The 27,603-nt window shown below is 34.1% G+C and overlaps 1 protein-coding gene across 1 annotated transcript in view; it reads right to left on the bottom strand.

The window, feature by feature from the left end:
- LOC149796694 (uncharacterized) overlaps positions 1-27,603 on the bottom strand; it is a 47,690-nt gene that overhangs the window by 2,465 nt on the left and 17,622 nt on the right. The window contains exons 2-5 of the mRNA XM_089960634.1: positions 23,257-23,478; positions 16,847-17,041; positions 13,255-13,392; positions 6,263-6,403 (exon numbers count right to left, since the gene is read on the bottom strand). Coding sequence (XP_089816760.1) covers positions 6,263-6,403; positions 13,255-13,392; positions 16,847-17,041; positions 23,257-23,478 — 696 coding nt within the window. The remainder of the gene's footprint in view (positions 1-6,262; positions 6,404-13,254; positions 13,393-16,846; positions 17,042-23,256; positions 23,479-27,603) is intronic.

Raw genomic sequence — 27,603 nt, 5'->3', positions numbered from 1 at the left:
GAATGCAAAATACATGCTGGAGACGGTGAAGTAATATCTCATAGTCTATTGTTTCTAATGCTGCAGACAAATCAAGGAGGGTGAGGACTGTAATCTTTCCGCTATCCAACGCAGAGAGAATGTCATTAACTACTTTTAGAAGAGTAGTTTCAGTACTGTGGCAAATAACTTTGCTAATGATCACAGTTAACAATGAATAAAGGTATTATTAGTAATTGCAGTCAGTGAAGTCCTGCTTGTAATTTGTTAAAAAAGTACAAATTATCAATGAATACATTTGATAATAATCGCGATTAAGAAGGCATTGTCTTCATTTGTTAATAATGCAGCAATCCTTGTAAATGGAATTGTTCGGGTATTCGGAATATTCATCGGTTTGTTATAATTGTTTGCTCATTTGGTGGCAGATTCCTTAAATGTCTTGTGTATTGGTTTTGGTGGTGAAAAACATAAGCAAATAGACTTCATGCTGTTGTTAACGTTTCCTTTTTGGTTTGACAATTGTCTGATTGCTGTTAGTTGAAAAAGTGAGCTGAAACGTGAGCAGGTTTGAAGCAATCTATATAATAAGTTCTCAATCGCAGCCAACAAATATTGATTGAAATGTATTAACAATCGGAAGTTGCACAATTATTTGGTCGAGATGTTTTAATCATCGTTGTCAAAAATGAGTAAAAAATTTTAATAAACCTTATCCAACAAATCTTAGTCGTTAATTGTTAATCATCGCAGTCAAACATGAATAAATGTATTAATAAGAGCAGTTATCCATGAATAAACTTGCTAAAAATAGCAGTCAGCAATGACTAAATTCGTTAATCATCGCAAGCATCTATCTTCTGGTCTTGATTTGTTTATACTCACAATCAACATTAGCCTGGGCGTGATTTGTTAATCAGCACAAACCAAATAATGTCTGGTTGTGATTTCTTAATCATCCGTAAGTCAAATCGCAGCCAACAGTGTCCTGGTCGTGATTTGATAAGCATCCCTTGTGAACCATGAAGAGATTTTTTTATAATCGCAGTAAATATGAATATATGTATATATTAATCATATTAAACGAGGACGAAATTTGTTAATAAAATGGGTCAGAAATGACATGTTTATGATTTCTTAATTCTCGCAGTCAACAATGAATAAATTTATTAATAATTGCATTCAACCATGAATAGGATTGCGGATATTCTCAGTCAACAATAAGTATATTAGCTATTAATTGCAGTCAAGAATGCCTGGTCGTGATTCCGCATGTCACCAATTAATTAATTTGATAATTTTCGCCGCCAACAATGTTCTTGTCAGATTTTTTTTATAATCCACAGTCGTAAAAGATAATTTTTTAAGTCCGTAAGTCAACAAATGACTATTCGTGATTTACTCATGATAGCAGTCAGTAATAAATGATTCCGCCGTGCAGTCAACAAATGCATGCTCGTGATTTGCTAATCATCAGCAACTCAATCGGAGTCAGCAATACCTGGTCGTGATTTAATAATAATCGCAGTCAGTAATGCCCGGTTGTGTAACTCTTCTCGTGATTTTGTGATGAATCGGTATGGCAATCAGTTTTTCTTGAGGTATCAGTTTTTCTTGTGCAATCTTTTCTGCTTCAGGGCATGATCTTTTAATAATTCGCAGTCAACAAATAATTGGTTATTGGTATGGCTGGAATGACAGGAACTCAATCGGAATTATTATCCAGGCTGTCAACATGAGCCTGTTTGTTTTGTGGTGATGTTACAATTATTTAGATACAGTTTTATTCGATAATATGCGTTTACACAGAATTCTCATGGTTGCAAAAATCATTGTTAATACGATCTATAAACTATTCAGTGGCTATAGAAGGATAGGAAAATTAGCATGGCTGAATTCGAAACTATGGAAAATGGAAAATTACCTAACACTCTGATTACAGATAAGGAAGCGTGGGGTAGTCGCTTTACAGACAATAAAATTAGAATCATTTCCTTAAAGCAAAAGGTATAAGTGCCACCCCCACCCCAACTATTAAGGCGATCATTGACTGAATCACACTAGCGATTAATTAGCTAACGTATGGTAACCACGTTAATTCACCTTTAGTTTATTTGTATTGTTGTCTGTCATTATTTCTTATTCTTTATTGAAATATGAATCATACACTCACATGTGAAGTCCAGATTATCAATCATCAGTCATGGTCTGTAGGAGGTCACGAGCAGAACATGCATTTTCATTCGATAATAATAGCTGTTTATTGTCACTCCAATGGTAAAGGCATTTTCCTGGTTTGAGGTTGTACCTGATTAATTTTAAGTCAAGAAAAGTATGATGTACAGTGCATACATGTTAAGTTAGGGAAATCGTGTCCATCTCCACTTTACTTCAGATATTTACATGTGTGTATACTTAAAATGACTGATAGAATAATTCATATCAGTTTATATATGATTTGTGTTTGTTTATTTGTCTCCATATTTTAACTCACTGTAGGCACACCATTAAAGTAAATATTGTTCCATTTAGTTTTCGAGTACAGTTGACATAGCATTTTGCAATCTTTTCACACTTTTTCTATTATGTTTGTACTTACCACGGATTACATTGCATTAATGTCCGTAAGTTCACTTAGTACCGTCGGTGTATATGTGTATAAGATACATTCCAAATTAATGTAACCATTTTGATGTGCTTCATACGATCATATATTGGAAAAATTCCTTTTATTTAATTCTGAAAACTTTATTTCATGCAGACGTTCAGCAAAAGTAGCAAGCCAGCATGTCAGGCAAATTGTTTTGCAAGCAGCATCTGAAACACAAACTTGAACATATATATACGCTGTATATGGACAAAACATATCAAAGAGGAAATTAAGGTCTAGAAAAGGTGCCTTGGGTAAATTGTCTACAATAAATTGTAGCCTGCTCTTTTATTGATAACAGATCTTGAAATGTTTCAACTTCCTCTTAACCGTTTTGGTAGTTAATATCCTATCCATTTTGATATTTACATGAAAATACAATATCATATGATTTCATGCCAAATACTTGCGCGCACGCATATGTATATATATATATATATATATATATATATATATATATATATATATATATATATATATATATATATATATATAACTTGTGCACATTAATTAAACTTTACTTGCTTAGATTCATGACTATTATTAAAATTAATATCAAAATCCAATTGAATACTATTTATTCAGACCTTTTACGAGACACGAACCAATATATCGATGTCGATGAAGCAAACACATCCATGAAATGATGAACATGATGATATTTAGCATCTGGAATAATTTGTTTTGGAATCATATCTTCATACGCTGTTGCAAACAGTCATACATAGGTTACATGTTTTCTCCGACCATCCGCTTTGACAACCATCATAACACTCTCCATCTGTTATTGAACAGCTCGTACTGCCATTCAAACAGTTTCCGCATGTTTCGTTGCATCCCACACCGTACGAGCTTGCGCTGCATTCTAAGAAAGTTATCACAATAGATAATGTCAGATGTATCTACTCTTATTAGCTATATTACTATACATAATCACAGTGGTTTAGTTATTAGCACATATATATGATTGATTAGGTGCCTAAGTCGCATTCTTACAAGATGGATATAGAAGAGATTGTTACTACGCAACACGTAGAAATGTAAAACGTTCCGAAAGTACATCTCATATCAGATTAGTAATCCTCCTGATCTATTAATTAAGACCATTGTCACAAAACAATGAATGATTAAACATAAAATTGATCTTTTTTGTTTATAAAAGAAATTATGTGATACATCCAGCATGAAAAGAAACTATCTGTGCGATTTTAAAGTTGTTTTGAAACAAATGACGTCTTCTTCGATAAATTACTTGAATCTACTGAAATCAATGTTTCCGTCCATGCTTTTACAGAGGATCATTGCATGTATGTGTGGCATGTTTATTGTTATTATGCAATATATTAGGGAAGATAACAGTGGTATTATATATGTAGTAGAAACGAAAGAACCTCACATACGTAATACGAATATCATCTTGCTGTATTTGGCAAACGTATCAGATATGGGTCGCATGGACTAGACCAAAGTAATGAAAATACAAGTTACTGAGGAGTTTTTAATGAGAATAAAATACCCAATAAACAGACATATATGCAGTTCACACACACACACACACACACACACACACACACATACATATATATATATATATATATATATATATATATATATATATATATATATATATATATATATATATATAGCGTGGGTGTGTGCTTGTGGGGGTGAGTTTTAAAGACAGTCCTACTTGGATGAAATATGGGACGTTGATGTGATGTGATTCACCTTTTCCTTATCCTTGTATGCATTTTATGCTAGTTCCTTCTTCCGTAATATACGAAGATCGCACATATCACATACTGTAGTTATAGGTTTCTGCACTGTTATGTGAAAATTTGAACACGTGTTTTCTAAGTAATACCGCACGAACTTGGAATTTCAGTTTTACTCCGAGAAAACGTGCAGTAACCTTTTTATTATGTACTGATTTCGTTTTCCTCTATAAGGTCTAATAATAACTGAATATAATACAAGAAACAAAGTAATTAAATTTATGCAATATGTCAAAATAAATACTCAACTGTAGATCCACCAATACACAGTAATGCTATTAATGCGCTCTTAGTACCGCCCAGTGACCGTTGACTTTGGCTTTAAAATTAGATTATCGATCTAGTTTACTTAAAATTGAAAGGGTCATAGTTTGAATAAATGCGCATTGAAATAAAAATTATCCATTAGGTCTATGATGGATGGATTTTATTTTTGTGTTGATCCAACTAAATTCTGCTTTTCTGCTTACGATGGGCTCTCGATTGTTTTGGCCAATTCAGTACAGTAAAGAGAATGTGATTTCAGTTGGAAATGTAGTCGAAACTGCAGTACAACTTCGGTGAGTATTAGGTTTTTCATGACATGGGTCATGTCATTCGGATTTGAAAATGTAAAAGGTACATTTTGAGGAAATTTAAGATGCATAAATATATGTTTATTACCATTCTTATTACCAGCTAAAGAACCAATGTTTATGCCCTTTCACTTGTATGTTCTCTGTTGGAAGAAGCCCATATATGATTTGTATCATAAGGTGTATGTCTTCTATTGCTAGCCTAACATTGTGTCAATTAGTTGAACGGAGGCATTTACAAATTATATGTTGTGTGCCAAACCATTTAGCTAGCGGATAGCTTGGCATATTGGCTCTCATGCCCTTGGTTTCCTACCCACACCTTCAGCTGCATTGTCTTCTCGAATTCAGTGTTTTGACTGACCAGTAAAATCGTACGTCTCTGATATATATAGCACTGGCCCAAGCATGATCCCTCCGTTGCGGAAACAAAATCCTAAATAATTGTCTAAATGACCAGAATGTTATTTTCAATTACTGTGTCTCTCACGTACGTTTTTGACGTCGCTAATATCATTTTCGTTTGTTTGCTTGTTTGAAAATTTCATTTGCGACTCGGTGAACTCTTCCGCATGGTTAACGTTATGATCTCTTCTTTCAAATGTACTAAACAGATTGTTTAGTTCATCTACAAACAAACCTAATAAACCAAAAGCTAAAGCGTGAACTAAATGAGTGTACATAGTTTGTTTACAAATTATTTCCTAATACACTATATAAGAGAACCTACTTGTTCCATGTGAAAAATAAAGTTTGTTTGAAATTGTAATGGATAAATGTTTCAAAGACTTCTTCGATTTGAATGTATTACATCGACAGTGCAATCTATCATTTTTTATAAGCATCCTGTGCACATAAATGTGTTAGTTATCTACTTAATTTATCCAATGTAAGACTCTTAAGCGGATCGTTTAATCACATATAGTTGGGAGTGCCGATACATTCGAAAACCCTCGAAAATATAAGTGTTTGTATTGTAGAAATAGGTCCATGAATCGAATAGTGAAGAATTTCACACTATCTTGTCATAACACAAATATGCATTAGGCTGCTGAATTGCAAAGAATCCACGTGATTCAACTTTATATAAATATCTGTTGTACTTTGATTAACGGTTTTAAGAAACAAAAATGTTATCATGTTTGTCAAGAGCTGGTGCATTAAATTCTCACTATTACTGAATGTAACTTAGGATGAACCAATATAACAGGAATAGTGTCAACGACAGAAAGAAAACAAGATGAACGTTAGTTACCCGTGTACAGATATGCAACATAACTTACCTAGTTTGCACGTTTTGTCCCGCCATCCCGCTTGACAGCCACCAAGACACTGTCCATCTGTTTTTGAGCAGTTGAGGTTTCCATTCAAATAATTACCACATGTTTCATTGCATTCGTAGCCGTATGTTCCTACGTTGCATTCTAAGAAAATTTACATAGAAAAGCATTGCTAAAAGAGTTTGACAATCCTAAGTAAATTATTGTTCAGATAGAAAATTCATAAAAAAACAGCACTGAAAGTACTTACAAATGTCTGATAGAATTCGTAATTCAAAGTACTTTGTTTAATGTCAATACGTGGTATATATTATTACAACGTTAGATCGATTCTGAAACAAAGAAACTATATGCCGGTGACTTAGCCATTGCCTCACAATCAAGTTCGCGGTTAATTCAAAGAGACCCTTGCGACGGTGGTGAGAAACTCTGTACGTTTTGAAATCAGCCATTGATGTCATCGGTCAACTTAGCCTTTGAGACCAGAAAACCCGACATTATAACATATCAATGCTACAACCTCAGACAATTTTCAAAAAGACCACCGGTATCCAATCAGAACTACAAATAATCAAATTTTGGGCGGGTTTCTCACGCATCCAGACATTATCCCGTTACATTCATTCTGGAAGAGTCAGTATGTACAGTTTTGGAAGTGATAAACGAAGAAAAACTTCACATACTCCAAGAACAAATTCAGCACTCATAAAATTAATGGGAAAAAGACGTTCTAGGAAGTTCTGACAACATTTGGAACAAAGGCTTCTGAGGTAAAACTTTCTCGCCCGAATCTGTCTTACTTTCCAAACTAGGTGTTGTAAGATCTATACGTTATTATGTACATTCAATTTAGTATAAATTTTTATGTATAGGTGAATTATGAACTTCACGTAACGTAGTGTATAGCAAATTATAAATATTCAATATTGATGTATGTAAGTTGTTATGATATAATCGAAGTGGATAGTGTATTCTGCTACGATGATGCTTGGTCCATAGCTGAATTTAATAGTGAGCAGTGTTACAACTTGTACCTGTTTGTATTTAAATATATAGGTGTGGATTATGCAAAGTTAGGTGTTGGTGGTCTTGTGCGTATAATTAGGCATTTCATATTTGTATGGTAGTAAATATGGGGAAATAGTGTTGATGTTTATAGTTTACTATATCGAGAATTAGGGATATGCGAGTATGTATCAGAAGGAGTGATATTATTGTTGTTGTTATAGTCTTTATTATAGAACAAGTGTATGGAATATTTATATATGAGTGTATGTGTTAACCTAATGATTTAATTGCCATTTCGCTTATGAAAGGGTTGTTACAGTGTGTTATTTCTTGTGTGATTCAACAAGGAGACAAAATTGTATATCCCTTCTAATCTACAGGAAGTGTTCAGTTTGGGATTGGACACCACCCGATGATTAGAGAAGAGAAGCGTGGAGAGCACGGTAGAATAGGCACTTATTCGAAAGAGCAGACCCGGAAGAATATACAGTTGTGCGAAGGCGTAGGGCAACACAGGAACACGGGAAGGTAATACTCACACCTTTAATTTCGCGCGATGAAATAACTGCCTATTTGTATAAGTCTTGTATATGTTGGCAGTAATGGTATTGAAACATTGCCCTGTAATTGTTAAATATCGTGATATGCTTTATTAAAGTGTTGTACGTTTCACCTTATTATATTTTATAATGTATACACCTAGACCATATGCCTTGCTGAAGGTAGGCTCTGAGCTATCTAATCTTGTAATTGTTCGTCTTTCTCTGGGGTTAACAATTATTCCGTTTCCGAAGGGGGCATTTAACACACACACACACACACACACACACACACACACACACAGAGATATATATATATATATATATATATATATATATATATATATATATATATATATATATATATATATATATATATATATATATATATATATATATATATTCTTTCTTTTTATTCTGTTCATTCTTTTCTTGTATCTTCAATGAAACGTTGTGAACTGTAACGCGTTATCACTTATAGCTGGGCTAAGCGGCTGCATTTGACCAAAAATGCTGATGTAGGTGTTTTCCATTGCGGAAATAGCTCTTTGGAATGAACAGTCGAAAATCGTACACGATCTTAAAATAGTGTAACTAAACATTAGGCAGCTGGATGGCTAGGAATCCAAACGATTCAACATTTTTAAATATCTTTCATTCTCGAAATTAAGTACATTTCAGACTAAATCTAATACTTGATTAACGCTTTTAAGAAGCAAAAATGTTGCCCTGGTTGTCAAGAGTTGATGAATCAAAATTCTCGCACCATTACTGATTGCAACTCAGGATGAACCAATATAACAGGAATGGTGTCAACGACAGAAAGAAAACAAGTTGAATTTTCGTTACCTGTATACAGATATGCACGATAACCTACCTAGTTTGCACGTTTTGTCCCGCCATCCCGTTTGACAGCCACCAAAACACTGTCCATCTGTTTTTGAGCAGTTGATGTTTCCATTCAAACAATTACCACATGTTTCATTGCATTCGTAACCGTAGGTTCCTACGTTGCATTCTAAGAAAATTAACATAAAAAAAACATTGCTGAAAGAGTTTAACAACCCTAAGTACATTATTGTTCAGATAGAAAATATACCTTTCGTACCAATTGATCAGATCATTGTTCCCTACAAATGTAAACTAAACCTTAGTCTTAAAATATATTATGAAAGTAAAACGTAAACATATATCCACCATGATGAGATCCTACTTGTGTGATGTGGAAATTACATTTGTTTGAAATTCTAATCGAGAAACAAAATTAGACAATTCACAGACTCGTTCTTCGATGACTTACTTGAATGCATTAAATCGATAGTGGAATTAATGTACTGTGCATCTGCTTTTGAGCAGCCGAGGTTTGCATAAAACAGCATTACTGAAGAGGTTATATTTTTGGCATTCCTATGTATAATCTTGATCAGATAGAAGATTCACCGTGGAGATCATTTGGATATCATTTGGATATCATTTGCCCCTACTATTGAAATAATAAAGTTTAAGCTTGAGATATATAATGAAAATAAAGTCTACAATTACATCCAACATCTAAAGAAACCTAATTGTTTGACATGGGAAATATATTCGATTGAAATTGTAATCGAGAAGCATTTTAAGTTTCAGAGACTTCTTCAACGACTCATCTAAATATACTAAAATAGACTTTAAACACTATGTATTTACACTGGAAACAGTGCATATATATGTGAGACATGTCTATGTCTGTTTTAGGTTTTCAATTCAATTGCCCTAACCGGACAGGCTGATAACGTGCTGATTGGCAATACTTAAATATTTATTAAAATCAATAATATAAACGTTAGCGTTGTAGAGATTGTGTCATAAGCATTATATAGGCTATTATCGTAACATAACGTATTTTAGATCCTAGTATAGCAGAAAAATGTTAAAGACAGAAACATAGAAGTTCAAATTTTACAAATTTAAAGATTTCTTCGGAGGTGTGTTTAAATTAGTGACAGTGCAATAGACGTAGTTTGCAAGATATATTCCGCCGTTTGGCTTGACATTTATCATCAAGGTTTACTTGAAACAGCGGCCACATTCTTGGATTATTGACCTAAAATGCATTTTCTGGAGAGGGAATTATTTGTATGTCTTGGTCTTATAAAAAAGAAGGATTGACACTAAACAGTGACAAACACACACACACACACACACACACACACACACAGAAACACACATAAACGTCCAAATATAATCAACGTCGAGCCAATGTTGGATGAAAAGTATATTGTTTTAAATTTTAATCGAGAAGAATTTTAAAATTTGCAGACTTTTTCGCGCCAAACGAAAACTTACTATATTGTACACTGTAGTCATATGCATAGTACGATCTCACATAAATTATATGTATAATTTTTCATTACATTCATATAAAAACCTTTTTCAGTTACATGATTATAGTGCATGCTATTCATACAATGACACGTTGTTAAAATAAAAACAAGACTGAAAGAAAGATAAATTGACATTTCTACAGAGATCGTTTCACTAAAAGTGTCTTTCTAGCTTACATAGTTTTCCATTTTTGTCATGCCATCGGGTTAGACATCCTTTTTGGTTCTGTAAAACTGTTGTTGAGTAGCTAATGTCTTCGTTTAAATAGTTAACACAAGCTACATAAAATCCTTAACTGTAGGTTCCGTTTTAGTTAAATTAGCATATAAAAGGCACGTGAAGCCAAAGAGTCGCGATTGATAATTTCGTGTACAGTTGAATGCCAGTTCATGTAGTTGTGTGACAAAAAGAGTTAAGATACCCCGTTACATTGCTCAAGAGCGAGCAGTCTTTTATGCCCCATTACGACAATGGTATGTGCTAGATGCACATGTTATTAACCTTTTCCGTCAGTCCCTCATACATCGGATAAAGTTTGTATTTCTGCCATTTCATGTACTATGCTGGAGCGAGGCTCCGGTGGCCTACTGGTTAAAGCATCCGCTTCAGATGCGGGCGGTCGTGCGTTTGAACCTCGGCAGAGTCAACAAAGACTGATAAAAATGGTACTAGCAGCTGCCTCGCTTGGCGCTCATCATTAAGAGGTTAGTATTAGAACTGGTTGGCCTGGTGTTAGGATAATCTTACTGGGTGTGTGTGGATGGGTCATGATGCTACATGTCTGCGGCATGATGTCCCAGTGTTAGACATCACTATAAACTGTCACCCCTCAGACATTGTAGCGATGTGACTGATTTTGTTTGTAAAGCTATGTTAAAAATCCAAATCACACACACATCATACTAGATAATCTGTGTTCTATGCACACATTTTTGTTATTATTTTATCTCTGGATAACACCTACTACAGAGTCAAAATTCAGCTCAGTTTTATCATGCATTTCCAGTATAAACCGTCTGAGATAAAGGAATCTTCTCTATGCCGTTTTCAGCGGTTAAATGTTTTGCATAATTGTCCTTTCAAAGTAGGTATTAGTCTACTCTTTGACCTTTTCTTGGGTCAGCAATACTGCTCATGACTTTTTTCTTCTTCTTCTTGGCTCCGAGGAGTTCCTTATCTCACCTAATAATAATGATACTTAATACGAAATGATTTAAAAGTTAAATGTTGAATGTTAAAGCAATATGAAGTGTGTATGTATCTTACGCTGGATGTGTTTAGCTTTTGCATTATTAGTGATGACAGACATAAGGCTCAAATAATGATGATGTAACAATAATGAACAAACTACATTTGATCAAATTATCTCCAGCAGTTTGATATTAACGACTGTAAAGCTAAATCAGAGTTGTCACATTGTCTTTCATCTTCAATCTTCGACATGAAGTTTTCAACATAAATGAGGAATATGGAACAACTTAAATTAATAAATGAAAAAGGTTCGTACGTGGTTTGAGCTTAGTCGGGGCAAAAGAACTAGTTTTATACGGCGTAGGAATAAATACAGGAAGTCAGACCTCGATATTTAGTTTTGTGTAATGTCGTATATGTGATGGAATTCTTTATTTTACCGAATGCCTTGGAACTGATTCTGAAATCTCCCAAAAAATAGAACTATGTCGCATAACGTCATGCTGTTAGATATGTATTTTTTCAAGTTAGCCACTTTTATATCTGAACAAACAGTTTCAATTCAATCATATTTTGCATTAAATTACGAATAATTTTAGAGTTTTGTAATCCAGAGTGGTTAATCTTGTCCTAAATAGATGTGTGTACTAACCTGGTTTTGTGAATAATAAGTGTGTACATTCGTTCTAATGAAAGAATAAAATGCATATCAAAGTTAATTCATGTGCGTGAATGCGTAAATAATATCATGATATTCGTACTGCACTGTGCAACATGTATGACGCAGCTCAGGCATTGCACTTGTACCTGTTTATAAAGAATCGTCAAATTAGGAAGGGGTTTGCGCAGTCAGGATACTACGGTCGATAGTAACGTTGGCTGGAAGGATGATATTGGTGTACTGCGTTCGAGAGGTCAAAGGTTATTAATTTTATTGGTATCCGTTTTCATTAGATTCTAGAGTTATCCTTCAACAGGCTAGGAAGAGTGGACAACGTGACGTTGATGGGAGTTATGGAATCAAAAGTATCTTGTAGTTCCCTGACTGAATGTCACTTACGTGTGACGATCAATCATACATCAACCATGCTAGTTGATGTACCATGTACTGTTCATATTTGTACAGATTTCATATATTTTGTCGTATATTGATAGCTCCAGACATCAGTCATATTGGTTCAAAAATTTCATACATTGATCACTTCCATTGATATACAAAGTTGTTTGTGATGCATTTGTTAAAATTACATTCTTTTCATCAGTTCCATTTAGGAACAATTTATGTTTAGTATATCCATTATTGAATATTGTGCGCTTCATTTGGCATTTCCATTACTGAACGTTATGCGCACGAGTAATGCATGAGATTAATTAAGCATTCACTTTCACTTTAATAAAACGTTTCAATCAGGTAAATATGGTAAGTGTTTTCGCCTGAGCCAATACCACGCGGTTTCATCCGGTGGCAACGGTCTAGAAACGTTCAAGCATGAATGAAGAGTAGAAGATTCTATTAGTCATTTAGAAACGTTAAACGATTTCATATAATTATAGTGATCATTCTCCTTGGAATCAAACTTTAATTGGGATTGTTGTAATTGGAAAGTGTGATAGTACATATATTTATTCCCTATCCATAGGCACTTAGGAAGATGAAGTTACGTAGAATATAAAACCTTCCCACCCATATGCATGCTAACGAATAATAATCATTCGTAGATTTCTAAACAATATAAACAATTCTTTAATTGTGTTTAATTTAGACGGTGTCTCTTAGTGCACACAACAGGTTCATTGAACAGTTGCCACGAATGTGTCAACAATGTAAAGAAACAGCTAAATGCAGGAAGGATACAATACACAATTTACATGTAACGTCAAGTATAGGCCTACCTTCGTCACAACGATATCCTTTCCAACCTTGTTCACATCCTTTGAAACATTCCCCTGTCTCCTTTTCACAGGTCCAAGAATCGTAACACTTTCCACATTGTTGGCTGCATGTCTCGGAGTAAAAGCCATCTAGACAATCTGTATTATTTGCACAAAGGTAAGATGCATATTTAAAGGATTTCAATATAGTTATGTTAATACTATGCATGTGAAAAAATTACTTTTTACATTCTAAGGGTCAGCTTCCGGAATTCATCATACTGACGAGAGTTGCCTGATTAACATGCAAAATTATCACGATGGACATGGCACATACCCGATCGCCGTGCTTAACGATCCACGTTATGGAGACGTAGAATATTTTGATTCATTGGGTTTACATCCTCCCGATGAAGTCAAACAATATATTTAAAACCGCACAAAGCAGCCTAGTAAAACTCGTTACAGCTTCAAGACGTTAATGATAGCACGTATGGATGGTACTGTATCAATTACATAAAACGTATGTAGAAAGGAAAATCACCCCTGGAAGTCATTTTTCGCTAAATTAATGTACAATGTAACATAAAACATCAAACATGAAATCGTGGTGCCTTAAGTGCAAAACCAGAACGGAGAGTATCTATCCCGTCGAGATGGTCACGAAGAATCATTTCCTCATGACCAAATGGAGGTGTGCCGTATGTGGTTCAAACAAAGCGCATAAGTCACAGGTAAAGTGACGCCGACAGCATCGCTGTCACCAGCAGAGACCACTAAAATGTAGATTATGTGCAACTATGCTACCGACAACAGAGTTGTGTGCGAATTATTGTCATGGCTATATATTAAAACTATGACATTGTAGACACTGTGACAACTACATGAGTTGCAAAGACCTTCGCGTGGGAAGAAATATGTGTGTGAGACGGTAAATGCTGAGGGAAAGACGTATTTTCTGTGGCGCCGTAGACGTTCATGAGCTGAATGGAAAACTTTCAAGGCTTAATGGTTAATAGATGTTGCCGGAGATAAAGATACCGGACCGTGGAATCCTTCAGAACAGCAACTAGATGGAAACGATCAGCTCCTGACCGGTCAAGAGCCCCACAACGGCGTCGATGCAATCGCGATGCAACACAATATATGTTATAGAGATCATCCCGACGAAAAAGCGGGATGCGATCCAATCGTGATGAGAGACTTAAAACCATTCAAGCCAAAATATTTCAGAGAACGTGCAGTCCGATCTCTTGTATGTGGCATCATTGGCACCAAACATAAGCTGGGCATCGATTACAGGTAAAATGAAATCGACAGCTGTGATGAAAGATATTTCAACGCTTACACAAGAGCTGCATAGACCTGCACACTAGCATTTGCAACAACTCAGACAATGTACGGTCGGCAGATCTCCTCGACATGAGATATTACAGCGCGTACAAATTCAAATATCTCATGACGGTCATCGACGTAATCAGCGAATAAGCATGGGTGGTTCCTCTCAAATAGAAAAAAAGGAAATTCTATCGTTGAAGCATTCGATAGTATTGTAGGTGCACGAAAGTCCAGTAAATGATAGGCAGATTATGGTAGTAATGTTTATAACAAAACCGTTTCAGATTAGATTGTTTAAATCAGAAAACAATGACTAATACAATTACACATTGTACCTTATATTTACAATGACCCCTCATGGAAGCATCTTCACTTACAATTAAAACAACAGGTCACAGACGCCATATATTTTAGATCCAAATTCAAAGTAGGTGACCACATCATAATTATTAGACGAGAAAACTTGACCGAAGAAGTCTTCGTCGTCGATAACGTTCAAAACACCATTCCAGTCACCTACAACCTCAAAGACTTCTCGGGAGAGATCATCCAAGGTTCTCTTTACGAGCAGGAATTACAAAACACCAGACAGGACGTCTTCATGATCGTAAATGTGATCTCTATCCTAGATAAACAATCTCTCATCAGGTGTTTGTTTATCCTTACACTTCACCTCGTGGATTCCAACCGCATCGCTGACGCCATTGCCTCATCAGACGTCAACACCTCTGAAATAATCTTATCATACGCCTCGCCTATGCTCTTCACAGAGACCGTCTTACATTTATCCGCATGTTCGTAAAGAGCTATGCTATACATGTATTACTTTCCCACGAACTAACAACTGACCTCGGCTCCAATTATTCAGAAATAATAAAACTTATCTCCCTGTGGCGTTGAAGAATTAAAACGCTTCGGCTTACGTTTTGATGTAGTATTGCTGATTATAACGCTGCAACAGACGATGTTGATTATAGGTAAACCTCACCAACTCCTCATTCTCATAATCGTCTTCACTCTCATCCCAATATATCATCTCAGGAACATGACTAAAAGCTTATTCGCATACTTTACAAGCTACATAACAAGCTTCAGCCACCCCTTGGACTCCTCTCCACTTATATACACCACTGGAATACTTTTGCGAACCTCATTACTACATCCCAATCGATCGACACTTCTTGATCACATAGAAGAGACATCTTCGCTATACTACAATCACATCTCTAATACAACCCAAAAAAACGCAGCAGCTCCAACAAAAGTGAGCTTTAAAAAATTTGTTCCAAACCCACACAACACAGTAGCATTGATCCAATGGAGATCTCTCAAGCATTTTTATCTCGCAGCGATAAAATTGGCCAGAACCCCAATTTCTCACAGTACTCAGCGGTCTTTAAGACATTTACATGAATTACAGACCCACTCTAACTTTGTGTTATGTCCACTTAAATAAGGTAATATGAAATAAATAACAACATATTACTTTGATTTTGCCATGTCAAGAAGGTATCCAAATCTTTAATTGGTTGTTTTTCTAGTATACCCTTTAAGGCAATCCTCCGTTGTATCTGCAAATAGCATCTAATTTGCTGACATTAAATCTACTTGATACCGTTTCGTGAAGTTCGCATCTGTTACGGATGAGGCGGTAATAAACTCTAAGACACTATTCTCTTGCACGGGTTATTGCGTATACAAAACAGTAAGACAAGGATACAACATGCACTGTTCTGTCATCAAGTAGATGATATGAAAGACGAAAAAATGGAAAACCGATCCACATTATCAGGGAGAAAGCAGGGACACCAAATTATCTTTGAGAAGAGACAAATCATTTAAAATTCTTATTACCCTCTTCCCAAACGTAGGTAAGGATTACTGAATTATTGACATAAAGCCGCATAATGGTAACTCCTGTCCTAAGGAGTAGCAGACCACAATGTGACAAGTACACCCACTCATCCTGAGAAAATAACGGGTTCTAAGCAAGTGTTTTGAAACTGTCAATATTAATATTATTTTGAAACGTCAACACAAGCAAGGCGAAAATATAGATACTAGCATGAATACCTCGCAGGCACGGTCATAAAAGAGCGTATTTCAACACCAAGAGGCAGAAACATTTTTTATCATCAAGTTAAAACATTTTTAGCTAGATAGATATCCCGATAATATTTTGCATTTGAAGCAGATATTATTTGCAGTGGAAACCATATGATGTAATTTCTTCTAATTGGCATGCTTGTATATATACAAAATGTCAATAACTCACCACCTTGGACAATAACTTCACATAAAGTCAAGATATTATTTGTTCTCTTCAGTGAAACAAATTGAGCGACACTGTTTGCAGGATTAATAATGTATACGTTATGTCCTGATGATTCCACACTTAATAGCGGATTTGAAGTCCATGATGCCGAATGATTTCCAAGGTAAATTTTAAAGCTGGACAGTTGATCGTCTTCTGTAATAGTAGAAAACAACAATTACTAATGAATATCTGCAAGCGTTTACTTCATCATCTATGCGCCACATCATAAATCACGTTTTCAAGTTGAATATATTATCCTAATCATCAACACGCAGTATTTTACACCTAAGCCTTATAATGGCTGATTAATTTATCTGATGATATATGACTCCCGGATGACCAGATTCTTCTTCAATAATACATTTACTAATTGACTATTTTTCAGACGGAAATGCGACTTTGTTTTTCCTTATGGTGTAATTGGAGTTTATATGGAACATAGAAAAATATCTATCCTTTAATTCCTTTCTATAAAACATATTCCCGCCTATTCATCAAGCTGTTGGTCTCGCTTTTTAACCAATCAATATTTATAGAAAATACATTTAACTTCATGCACATTGTATTTAATTAGGAGCAACAACGAAACATTTTTTTGCCTCACCAACATGGCTCAACATCCAATTGTGATGCTTATTTATTCCTCTATGTATGTCAGTGTCAAGGCGTTACTCGTGTGATATGTAATTAGTTTTGAGATAATATATGCAGTAGCATTACGCCAGGAGGAGTGAATGACTAAGGCAACATGACGCGGAGTAAGACTTTCATGAAATTTTAAAGAACTATTCAAGTAACTAACTAGAACTGCTAAACACAGATTATGTTGAAACCGTATAATTGGTTCTAATTTGCGAACATGTCTCCGATATAATAAAAAAAACATGTTAAATTAAAGCCGTTGTGTTGTGTACCGTTTCTTCCGTGGTATGTCTACACGCTGTAACTAGTTTTTACTCAGAGTTTGGGATATCAGTTGCATAAAATGCAACGCTGAAATAATTTTCAGTTCACGTAAGTTAATATATTTTATATGATGTGCATATTGTTGTATTTATCAGTAGATAAAATCAATGACATGATAAGTAAAATAAATATTGGCATAAATAATGTAATTATGTTAGATACGTAAAATTATCAATGTGTCTCTGTATTTATGTTTCAATAGGCAATGCCAGTTTCAATTTAAATGACCAAAGTCTCAAGTAATTCGAGCCATAGAATCTTGATCAAAAGAAGCACTCCCCTTCATACTACATTTATGAATTTATGAACTTTTAACTCACACTAGCTATATTAAATAAATGGAGAAATATTATATTAGACATGAAATTTAAATTTAAATTTAAAAATTACAATAATGTACTAAAATAGGGAAATGTGTTCAAAGACAGACCTGTATTTTGTACCATGATATGTGTTCTTATATACATACATAGATAACTTCTACAAAGCTATATATTGCATTTACACATAATTACACAAAATCACAGTTGCTTCAAGTAGAATGATAGCGACATCCAAAATGATTGAAATATGAACTTATTAGATGCAAGCATTCTGTAGAATGAAGAAGAAATTATAATATATAATGTTTGCAATACAATAAACGTTGTAGTCATTGAGAGATATTATATAGAAACAACAATTTACTGACAAAGCAGGAGAACACTTCCACCGAATGCAAAATGGTTTACAGTCCATAGTGACATCTCAGTTAGCGAATGGCAGAAACAACTTAACTACTACTGACTTTAATTAGTGGGTCTGTCTTGTAATCGAATATAATATTTAAAATAATAGGCTACTAGCTTCTAACAATGCAAGCTGAGTTATTTGTATGATGTTCTTTGGATCAGACGTTTATATCACACAACAGATAGAGAGACTTATAACTTAAACTCAATCAGTAAATATGTGATAATGATCATGTGGATAAAGAGTTAATTAAAAGCAAGAAATGAAACGCTTAGCTACAACCACATAATCCTTGCTTAAAACTGAGCTTTACGATGCTAGAATATGCAAATGGCACGCTAACTATACCTTTTTCGAGATGTCACAGTAGTTCGGATTAAATAAACGTAGTTGCATATTATTGTCTTTAAATTTACGTTGTTTTTGCTTTTTCGCTTAATTTGTTCTTTCGTAGCTATACTTTGTATACCATGTCTCTTTGACTTGTCTCTAGATTTTGTGTATCATGTAACCAGTATTGTTAAGTAACAGGAAATTTGATACAATAATTGTTCCAAGTAATCCTGTTCTTTTTCTTCTTTTTTTTTCTTCCTTTGTCTCTTCTTGTCATAAACTAAGATATTCATTTTCAATCTGTTTAAGCTCAACATCTATTTCTTTCAGAATAGTTAAACTGTTCCGTCATTGTTCCATCTCCTCCAGATTGTCATAAAAACTGTTCATTCTTTCTGTAACAATGCGTAATTGCTTTGGTAGATTCGAAACCTATCTTTTAGTTAATGTTTGCATTAACATTAATTTCTTCGACGATATATTTCAACTTTGTTCCATGTTATGTTCATTCTCCTGCGAGACGTTCTGCCTTTTTGTGTTGTTATCATTTATTTCACTAGGATATATGTCCTTGAACAATTGAGATATATATATTCCTTGGTAAGAAGGGTCTAAGATGGCAATGTTTATGTATCCTACCTTTTCAGGAAACATACAAAGTGAATAAATGACAAACTACACCTCCCTGAAACTATTTGTCAATTAAATCCATTTATAGCCACTAAAGGTTTGTCATTCAAAGTCATTAAGATTGCCTGGAAGTTACCATCTAAAAGTCACCAAATTGAGCTTAATAATGTCTCTTTAAATAATGTCAATGAACATAAACGAATCCGTCAAATGGCACAAACAAAACGACAGATAGTACTAACATCGAGCCGCTGTGTAAAACATCAACCTACACTCATAAAAGTGAGATTAACGATAAACGATTAACTTGCATGAATTTGTACGTACATAATATTGGGAAGGTTAAATGTTTAATACATTAACGTTTACTAATGCAAATGTAACCAAATATGATGGCTACAAATAGGGAATGTACAATTCATGTAAAGGTTTAAAAAAATATACACAGGAAACAAGTGTATGTCTACAATGATCAAGAGTTTGCTTCTGTTCGGAAGGAATATTAACTAGACACAAAATAATAAATGCTGTATTCAAAATAATAATAAACGTTGCCCGAAAGAGGCTGTGTCTTAATGTTATTAAACTTGGAACACAATTTATATGTTCCATGGTCTATATATTTTACTTTAAAAATTTATAATGGTTACGTTATATGTGATGTAGACAAATGCAGTATGTAGCAGACAAAGGTAACTAATGTAGAGATCACAAAATTCTAAACACACAAAATCTGACTTCCGTATATGTATTGAATTAGCTTTCAACGATTGTATCAAACCTTTGGTTTAGAAAGGAAAAGACTGCATATGTAGTTTACAACGCTTTCAGAACTGATTCTTTAAATATTGAGTTAAAACCAATAATTGCAACGTCATTGGTGTACATAAAATAAGATTAGAAACATTTTATCTGATGTAACAAATGTCCTATTTGCATGAAAAGAAATAACAGATGAACCGACGAGAACTAAGCGGGCAAGTATAGAGTTCCAGGGCATAAAGGATGTAATTTCAATTTAGATATCCTCAAAATGCATTCAACTGTTTTTTCATTACTTACAACTTTGTGGCAGCTCAGCCACCATTTTATGAAGGAATTGAACAAGATCCTGACCGGTACGTAATGGCTATATTAGGCAATAATATAACAGCTAATATAAATTTGTTTAACAAGGATGTCAGTGTTTATCTGTTCATAAACGAATTAAGAGAAATAATACTTAAAACGACAATTAGATTTGAAGATAGTTTCCAGTTTCATGGGCAGCTATTCGGACATTTCAACCAAGATAAGTCCAACAATATGATGAAATGGCTTCAACGTTTCAGCCTGACTTTGTGAGAGAGGTATATGTCATTTGCATACATCTAATGTTTGAAATATATAATAAAGAAGATACACTACTGATAGACAAATTATACTTGTCTCCAAATGATTCGAACATATTCATTGATCACTACAATAACCTTAAGGATGCATTGATTATTTTTAACTCACTACACTTGGTGATCATCACGACCATTACGTAACTAAATATAAATTGATTATATCTAAATTTTGTTTTTGGAAGTTTAGAAAGGTAATTATTGCAACGTACAACATATAATAATCCAGGTTATTGCAACGTACAACATAGAATAATCCAGGTTTAGTCCACCGCCTAGGTTTGATACTAACATAATTATAATTTGATATGTTAACATGTTACGATATGCTCCTGTTACATTTAGAGTAGAATAAGAAGTAGAAATAAAGTTTAACTGCATACATATCCTGAAGCTAATTGCAAATTCTGTACGGACAAAAAACTGAAAATTGCGAATATTATGAGCCTAATCTAAATCATGAAAACAAACAATTTATTTTTCTCATGCAATGTTCAGGTACATGCTAGTGCAAGCTATATATAGGAAACTGTTGAGCAAATCAGATGGGATAGATAATTAATATTATAGCGACACTAACTATATTATATACCTCCTTTAGAGAAACAGAATATGTTATGCGGATGCTTTAACAAAATTATCAATAAATAAAAGTATATTAATTAGCAATATGCCGAGTTACACTTGAACAATCTGAAACAATGGGCCTAACTTGTTTAAAATTCATTATATCATCTTTCAACAGAAGTACAGTCCCAAATTATATCATGGAGGTGACATTTGTATTCTCAGAATTTACTCGAATGTTTTAAATGTTGAATGGCGTAAATGAGACTGAAAAAACCGCGAAATAAGCTGGAAATGTATGCCCTTGCCCTGTCCATAGTCACGTGTCAGTTAGTGAAGTTAAAAATGGTATGACTCTAGGTCTTCAACTATGTAACAGGATGGAACAAAATCAATAAGTGTAGTAACATTAACAACTAATTTATCTTAGAGACAGCGTGAAAATGTAAGAGACACTCATAACATTGTGAATTAAATTTCAAATAATCTTACATGTCCTATCACAATTCCAAAACTATATAATTAATTCCTATTGTCTTGTTTGACTAACCGCTCCGGTGGCCTAGTGGTTAGAGCATTCTAACACCTGCCGAGTCATACCGAAGACTTATAAAAGATGGTATTAAAAGTTGTCTCGCTAGGTACTCAGCAATATGAGGTTACTGTTAGGACTCGTCGACCTGGTGTCAGGAAAATATGACTGGGTGGGACATGTCTGCTGTATGATGCCGCAGTGTTAGACATCAATATAAGCTGCCACAAATCAGATATCGTATCGATATGACTGAAACTTTGTTAAAGTTACATTAAAAATCCAATTCATACACTTACGCACACTCTTGAATGACATGATGTACCAATATTCTTGAATATTATAATGTACCACATTGGTAAAATATATAATGTTTTGAAACGAGTTCTTAATAACCCCAAAATAGTGATTATTCCAAGACGTCGATGGGCACATTGTAATTCCAATGAATAATTTAAATAAATACTTCTTTTAGAATTATATCTGAACACAACTACAACTCTAAACACATGATTCCACAGATCGACATGAAACAGGAATGAATATTTGTTTGTCAAATCATCTATATCATCTATATATACACACAGCTACTTGATCCACGATGCAATAGACCGTTCTGTACTTCCCTAGATGTGTGTCATTTGTAATGGAAACATCCATCGAATTGTCAACATGTTCGCCTCCAGAACATTCTAAGCTTTTAAATAAAGGTTAGATATTGAACTGTAATTTTAATTAATATGTTTTAAAAACATGGCAAAAGTAAAAGTTCGTTTGAAAAATCTCTATCCTCAATCATAGACAAAAGGCAGGCATATAATATAAATTAAATATACATAACACAGCAGATGAAAAACAATTGCATTAAGTTTTGGAAATAATGTAGATTGTTGAATGTAATTTCAGAATCAATTGTTTGAAAAACGATTTTGAATGCCAGTGCTTGAGCAGCATTGATCCAGTTAACGACAAACGACTTGTAACGCAATGAGTAAATCAAATGAAAAGTACAGTTAACTATTTACATATTTAGATATATAGATAAAGACATTATGTAGATATGCAGATGGACAAGTAGACAGATTACATGTTTGAACTTGATTAGCAATTGCATAATTGTATAAACAACGATAAATATCGGTTATATACCTTTATATCAAAATACATGCATTTAAATTTGCAAAAATGGTTATTTGGAAGGAAACATGCATGCAACCTACCTTGATCCGTTCTTCCATAAACAGTGATGTTCTTGACAATTATAGGGAATCCAATGTCAACCTCCCAGTAATGGTCTTTCCAAGTGGTTGAAGGATGGGTTGCACTGCATGTTCTGGATTCTGTCGGATTGCTTCCGCTTGTATTTCCATCGACGGCATAATGAGCATCCCATAATGTAGAGGACTGGCTAGCAGACTTCCCCAGGGCAAAATTGCGCATACCTTAGGAAACATAAAAAAATTCTCTCTCACTGAAGGCATGGTTAGCAAAGATAAACATGTCATAGAAATTGAATGGCTACATTCAGGTATTACATACATCACAATGGGATATTAACTGTCCAATGACAACAAGATACCCCAAACGATTTATGTAATAACGTTTTTGTATCGTGATACGTCGATCAACATAGTCAGATGACAGTTTCATTCGGAAACGCCCGGGTTCCAAAATCCCCATCACCACCATTCATGATTGCAGTTTCTAGCGAAGAGTGAAGAAGTAAACGTATCGGAAAATCTGCTTCTACTGGGGAAGAAAGAGCTTTAGATAAGTCGGTACGGTTCGTTGTTTTCTCTTACGAATATAAACTGTTTACAGTGTGAGGTGACGACGAATTTCACATCCTTCAGTGTGTACAATTGACTGTTAACAGGGATCGGTTCGGTAAGCATGTATAATTTTACGACAGGCCAAGCAAAACACAAAGACATGACATTCAGAACAAAAGCAGTCAACACCATTGTTAGGAAGGTACAATATTCACTTAATTATCATTGCGTGTACAACTCTTACCTCAGTGCAAGTTGTTTCTTATGTACTGGCAAAGTTTCTCACCAATTTCATGATGTTTATGTAACCTTATACGATACATTCTAGATACTTTGCGGTGTAGAAATATCTAGATCACGTTGCACTGGCTCATACAGCAGCGCCTTTTTTGGTCCTTAACTTCCGATGAAGCCATGGCTAAATTGTAATATTTTCTAATGTAAAGTTCAGTTGGAAGAACGGATTTGCATTTCAAGAGGATCCTCTCGTGTTTAAATAAAATTTCTAGTTTAAAATATACTTTGGCTACATCATACACTCAGTCCTGGTAAGTTAGTCGAGCCTAGTTCAAGTCAATGAGCTGTTTACATATGCAAATTAATGTTATACTGTGCTTAGACACAGTGACTGTGGGTTTTGAAAATACATGGTTGAAAACCAGTGAAAGTTGAGCAGAGTTCTTTTAGATGTATTTTAACTGTACTTGTAGAAAAAGGAAGTTTTTACCATGCTCTTTAGTTTCCAAGAAACTATTTGCCATACTTTGTTAAAAGTTGCAACGAGTGTTGTAATCATCCCTCACAGTTAATGAGCTTACTTTATTACTTTTTGACCCAAAAAAATATTAAAATATTCATTGGAACTTTTTTCTAACTCAACGTAGTACTGCAAACACTTTTTACCTTCTTCCCCTCCTACCACTCCCCTCCCCTCCTATCACTCCCCTCCACTCCTATCACTTCCCTCCTTTCCTATCACTCCCTCCACTCTCCATTGTTGATAATAAGACCATGATGAATCTTTCTAGAAATTTAAAACTTGTGACATCCGTACGTTTTACCTTCACAAGGCTTATTGGGAATTAAAGTATAGGCAAATTTAAAGAACAAGGGTTACATTTTACAAAGATATATTTAAAAAACGATTATTGCGTGGAAACCGTAGTGCATATATTTTCACATATACATTCTTTCGTCTATTCAACATGTTTTACCTTTAACTATCTATTGATATTAGTGAAAATTGACATATGCAGCAACCACTAGTTGTATTTAAGTTAGAGTATATCTACATGCAAATCTGATTAACATAGATCTTAACTGTCTAAAGTACAGATCTGATAGCGACCTCTTCTGGGTCATGTTATGTTGACTATTAAAATTAGCCAAAGGAAATGCAGGTTTTGGAAACTGAAAGTGAATCAAATCTTTTGGCAAAACTTCATGCTCTTCAGTCATATTGCTCAAACTCGCAAACGCGAAGATATAACACTTCATCTGATTGGCTGACAAAATTACAGATTATGATAATAATGTTGATCATCAGAACATGTATCTTTAGTGGTTGCTATCAGATATTCACGCAGGACAGTCGGAATGTAAATCAGATTGATTTACACGTCTGCCACTGCGAGCTCTTTCTTGATCACAGATCTGAGAGCGACCTCTTCTGGGTCATGTTATGTTGACTATTAAATTAGCCCATGGAAATTTTTGTATGGATGCAGAATCATTTGGTGAGTGCAGGAAAAATAAGTAAATGTTTATACAAATTTCGTCATATTATCATATTAGTAATTTAAAGGTGTATTTTTAGGTGAATAAATGCCATTAATGTGTTCTTATTATAAACAATATGTGCAATCACTTTAACGGACTTTTAATCAAAATTTTGATGACATTTTCAAGCTTACAATATTCGGTGATATTTCATAATTATATTCAGTATACTCTTATATTATAAAAACATATCATATAATGGTGGAATGAACGAATATCCTAAAGATTAATTTCATGGCTCGGCATAAGCATTCTCTTTTTACTTACATGTATTAAGAAGAATATATATAGTCTTATTTATTTGTGTGCATATATTTTTGTATGGATGCTGAACATTGAAGATAAATACTTGCACAAGAACAATTTTGCTTGAAATATATTTATCTATGAACAAGAAATCCTCCCCCAACAAACGATAACTATGTTTTTATCCTAAAATTATGTTTCAAAAATCCAGAATATGAAGCGAAAACATGTGCCTTAGTAATGGGTCATTTCCGACTTTAGCAAATTGCATGTCTGGTTTATAAATTCGAGGTGAAATCGATTTTAAAAATGTAACGACAGGTTTAATGTCACTTGCAATTTCGATGCAATACTGTCTAGAGAGTTGTTTCTTTCATTAGATTATATTTATTAATTTTTTCTCATTTTATTTCTTATTTATTATGTATTGTTTTCAATTTCTGGTGTGGTTGGTGTAAGGAATCCTTTATGCTTAAACGTTCTTTCTTTAAGCTAAAATGTAAAATGACTCAATGAAAATACAAAGAAACATGTGAGGAAGGGTGGTGAATTGTAGAATTTGCAAGTGTATACATTTATATTCAAATTTCTTTTCATATAATTAAAATAGACAAAATATACTAAAGAAAATAGATTATTGTAAATCACATTTAAATTTCGCAAATAAATTTGAAACAAGAACATTGATGTCTTAATTACTTAGGAAAATAATTTCTTCACAATTTGTGATATAAACCTTATCAGGCAATTTTTAGACCGTGTCAGTTCCTTGTTTATATTGCTTTCATTTGAAATTAAAAGGGTTAGAAATTGAAAGTGTGTAACTTTTTCAAAGCTCAAGAACGGCAAATTTGAACTAAAATAAAATAAAATAAATATCTCTGGCACGTTTTGCTATAAACAATCTCCTTGCTGTATAATCGAAATTATAGTGTATCAATTTTGTTATGATGCAGGAACCTTCATTTAACTAGTTGGAAAACTAAAATGTTTGAAATCAAATGAGAAAGTAGTCTTTCTATGTGAGAATAATAGTTCAATTATCATTACATTATGACTGCAGCTTTTTATAACCTTAAAACAATATATACATTTACGTTGTTATTAGCACAAATATGAAATCAATTAACAAACGTGCCCAAAGTCAACAATCAGGCTTAGTCAATTCTCACCTTATAAATCCTTCCGCAAATTACACTAACTGAAGTTACATTTATCTGTTCGGCCCTCTTTCACAACAACGCATGGTTCATTGCTTTGAAATCAGAAACTGCCAGTATGTAATTACTTTATAGAGATTTGAAACTGCATGGTCGTTGGTTTGAAAAAAAAGATACAAATACTCGCTTGGGTTCGTATAAATTGTCAAAGCGAATTAGTTTTGTTGTGTATGACGAGAAACTCAAGGAAAGGTCATAGAATTGTCTAACGATGTGTACAGCAGATTGGTATGCGGTGCAACATACTGCAATGAAAATCAAAACCTGTAAGGACATCCTACAGTTTAGAGAGAGCCAAATGTTGTCATTCTTTTATCGATATTCGTCGAAATGATATAGTGTTTACCTGTTCCAAATTTGTTTTCTTTGGTCATCTCATATTTATCTATTGTTTTTGGCCCGTGGATTACGGGATCATTGTTGTATTGCCTATACCTTTGTCACATTGTGCCTATAAATAGATCTAGAATGCACTGTCTGAGTGAAATTTGAATTATTTACGAATGAGAGACAAACACGCACGGCAGCAGGGAAGGCAGACAGACCTAGG

The sequence above is a fragment of the Sinohyriopsis cumingii genome, chromosome 6 (genome assembly GCF_028554795.1).
Source record: "Sinohyriopsis cumingii isolate HCF-2022 chromosome 6, ASM2855479v2, whole genome shotgun sequence".
NCBI classification, from domain to species: Eukaryota; Metazoa; Mollusca; class Bivalvia; order Unionida; family Unionidae; genus Sinohyriopsis; species Sinohyriopsis cumingii.
Note: the sequence above shows the minus strand (reverse complement) of the source record. Positions and strands in the feature narration are given on the sequence as shown.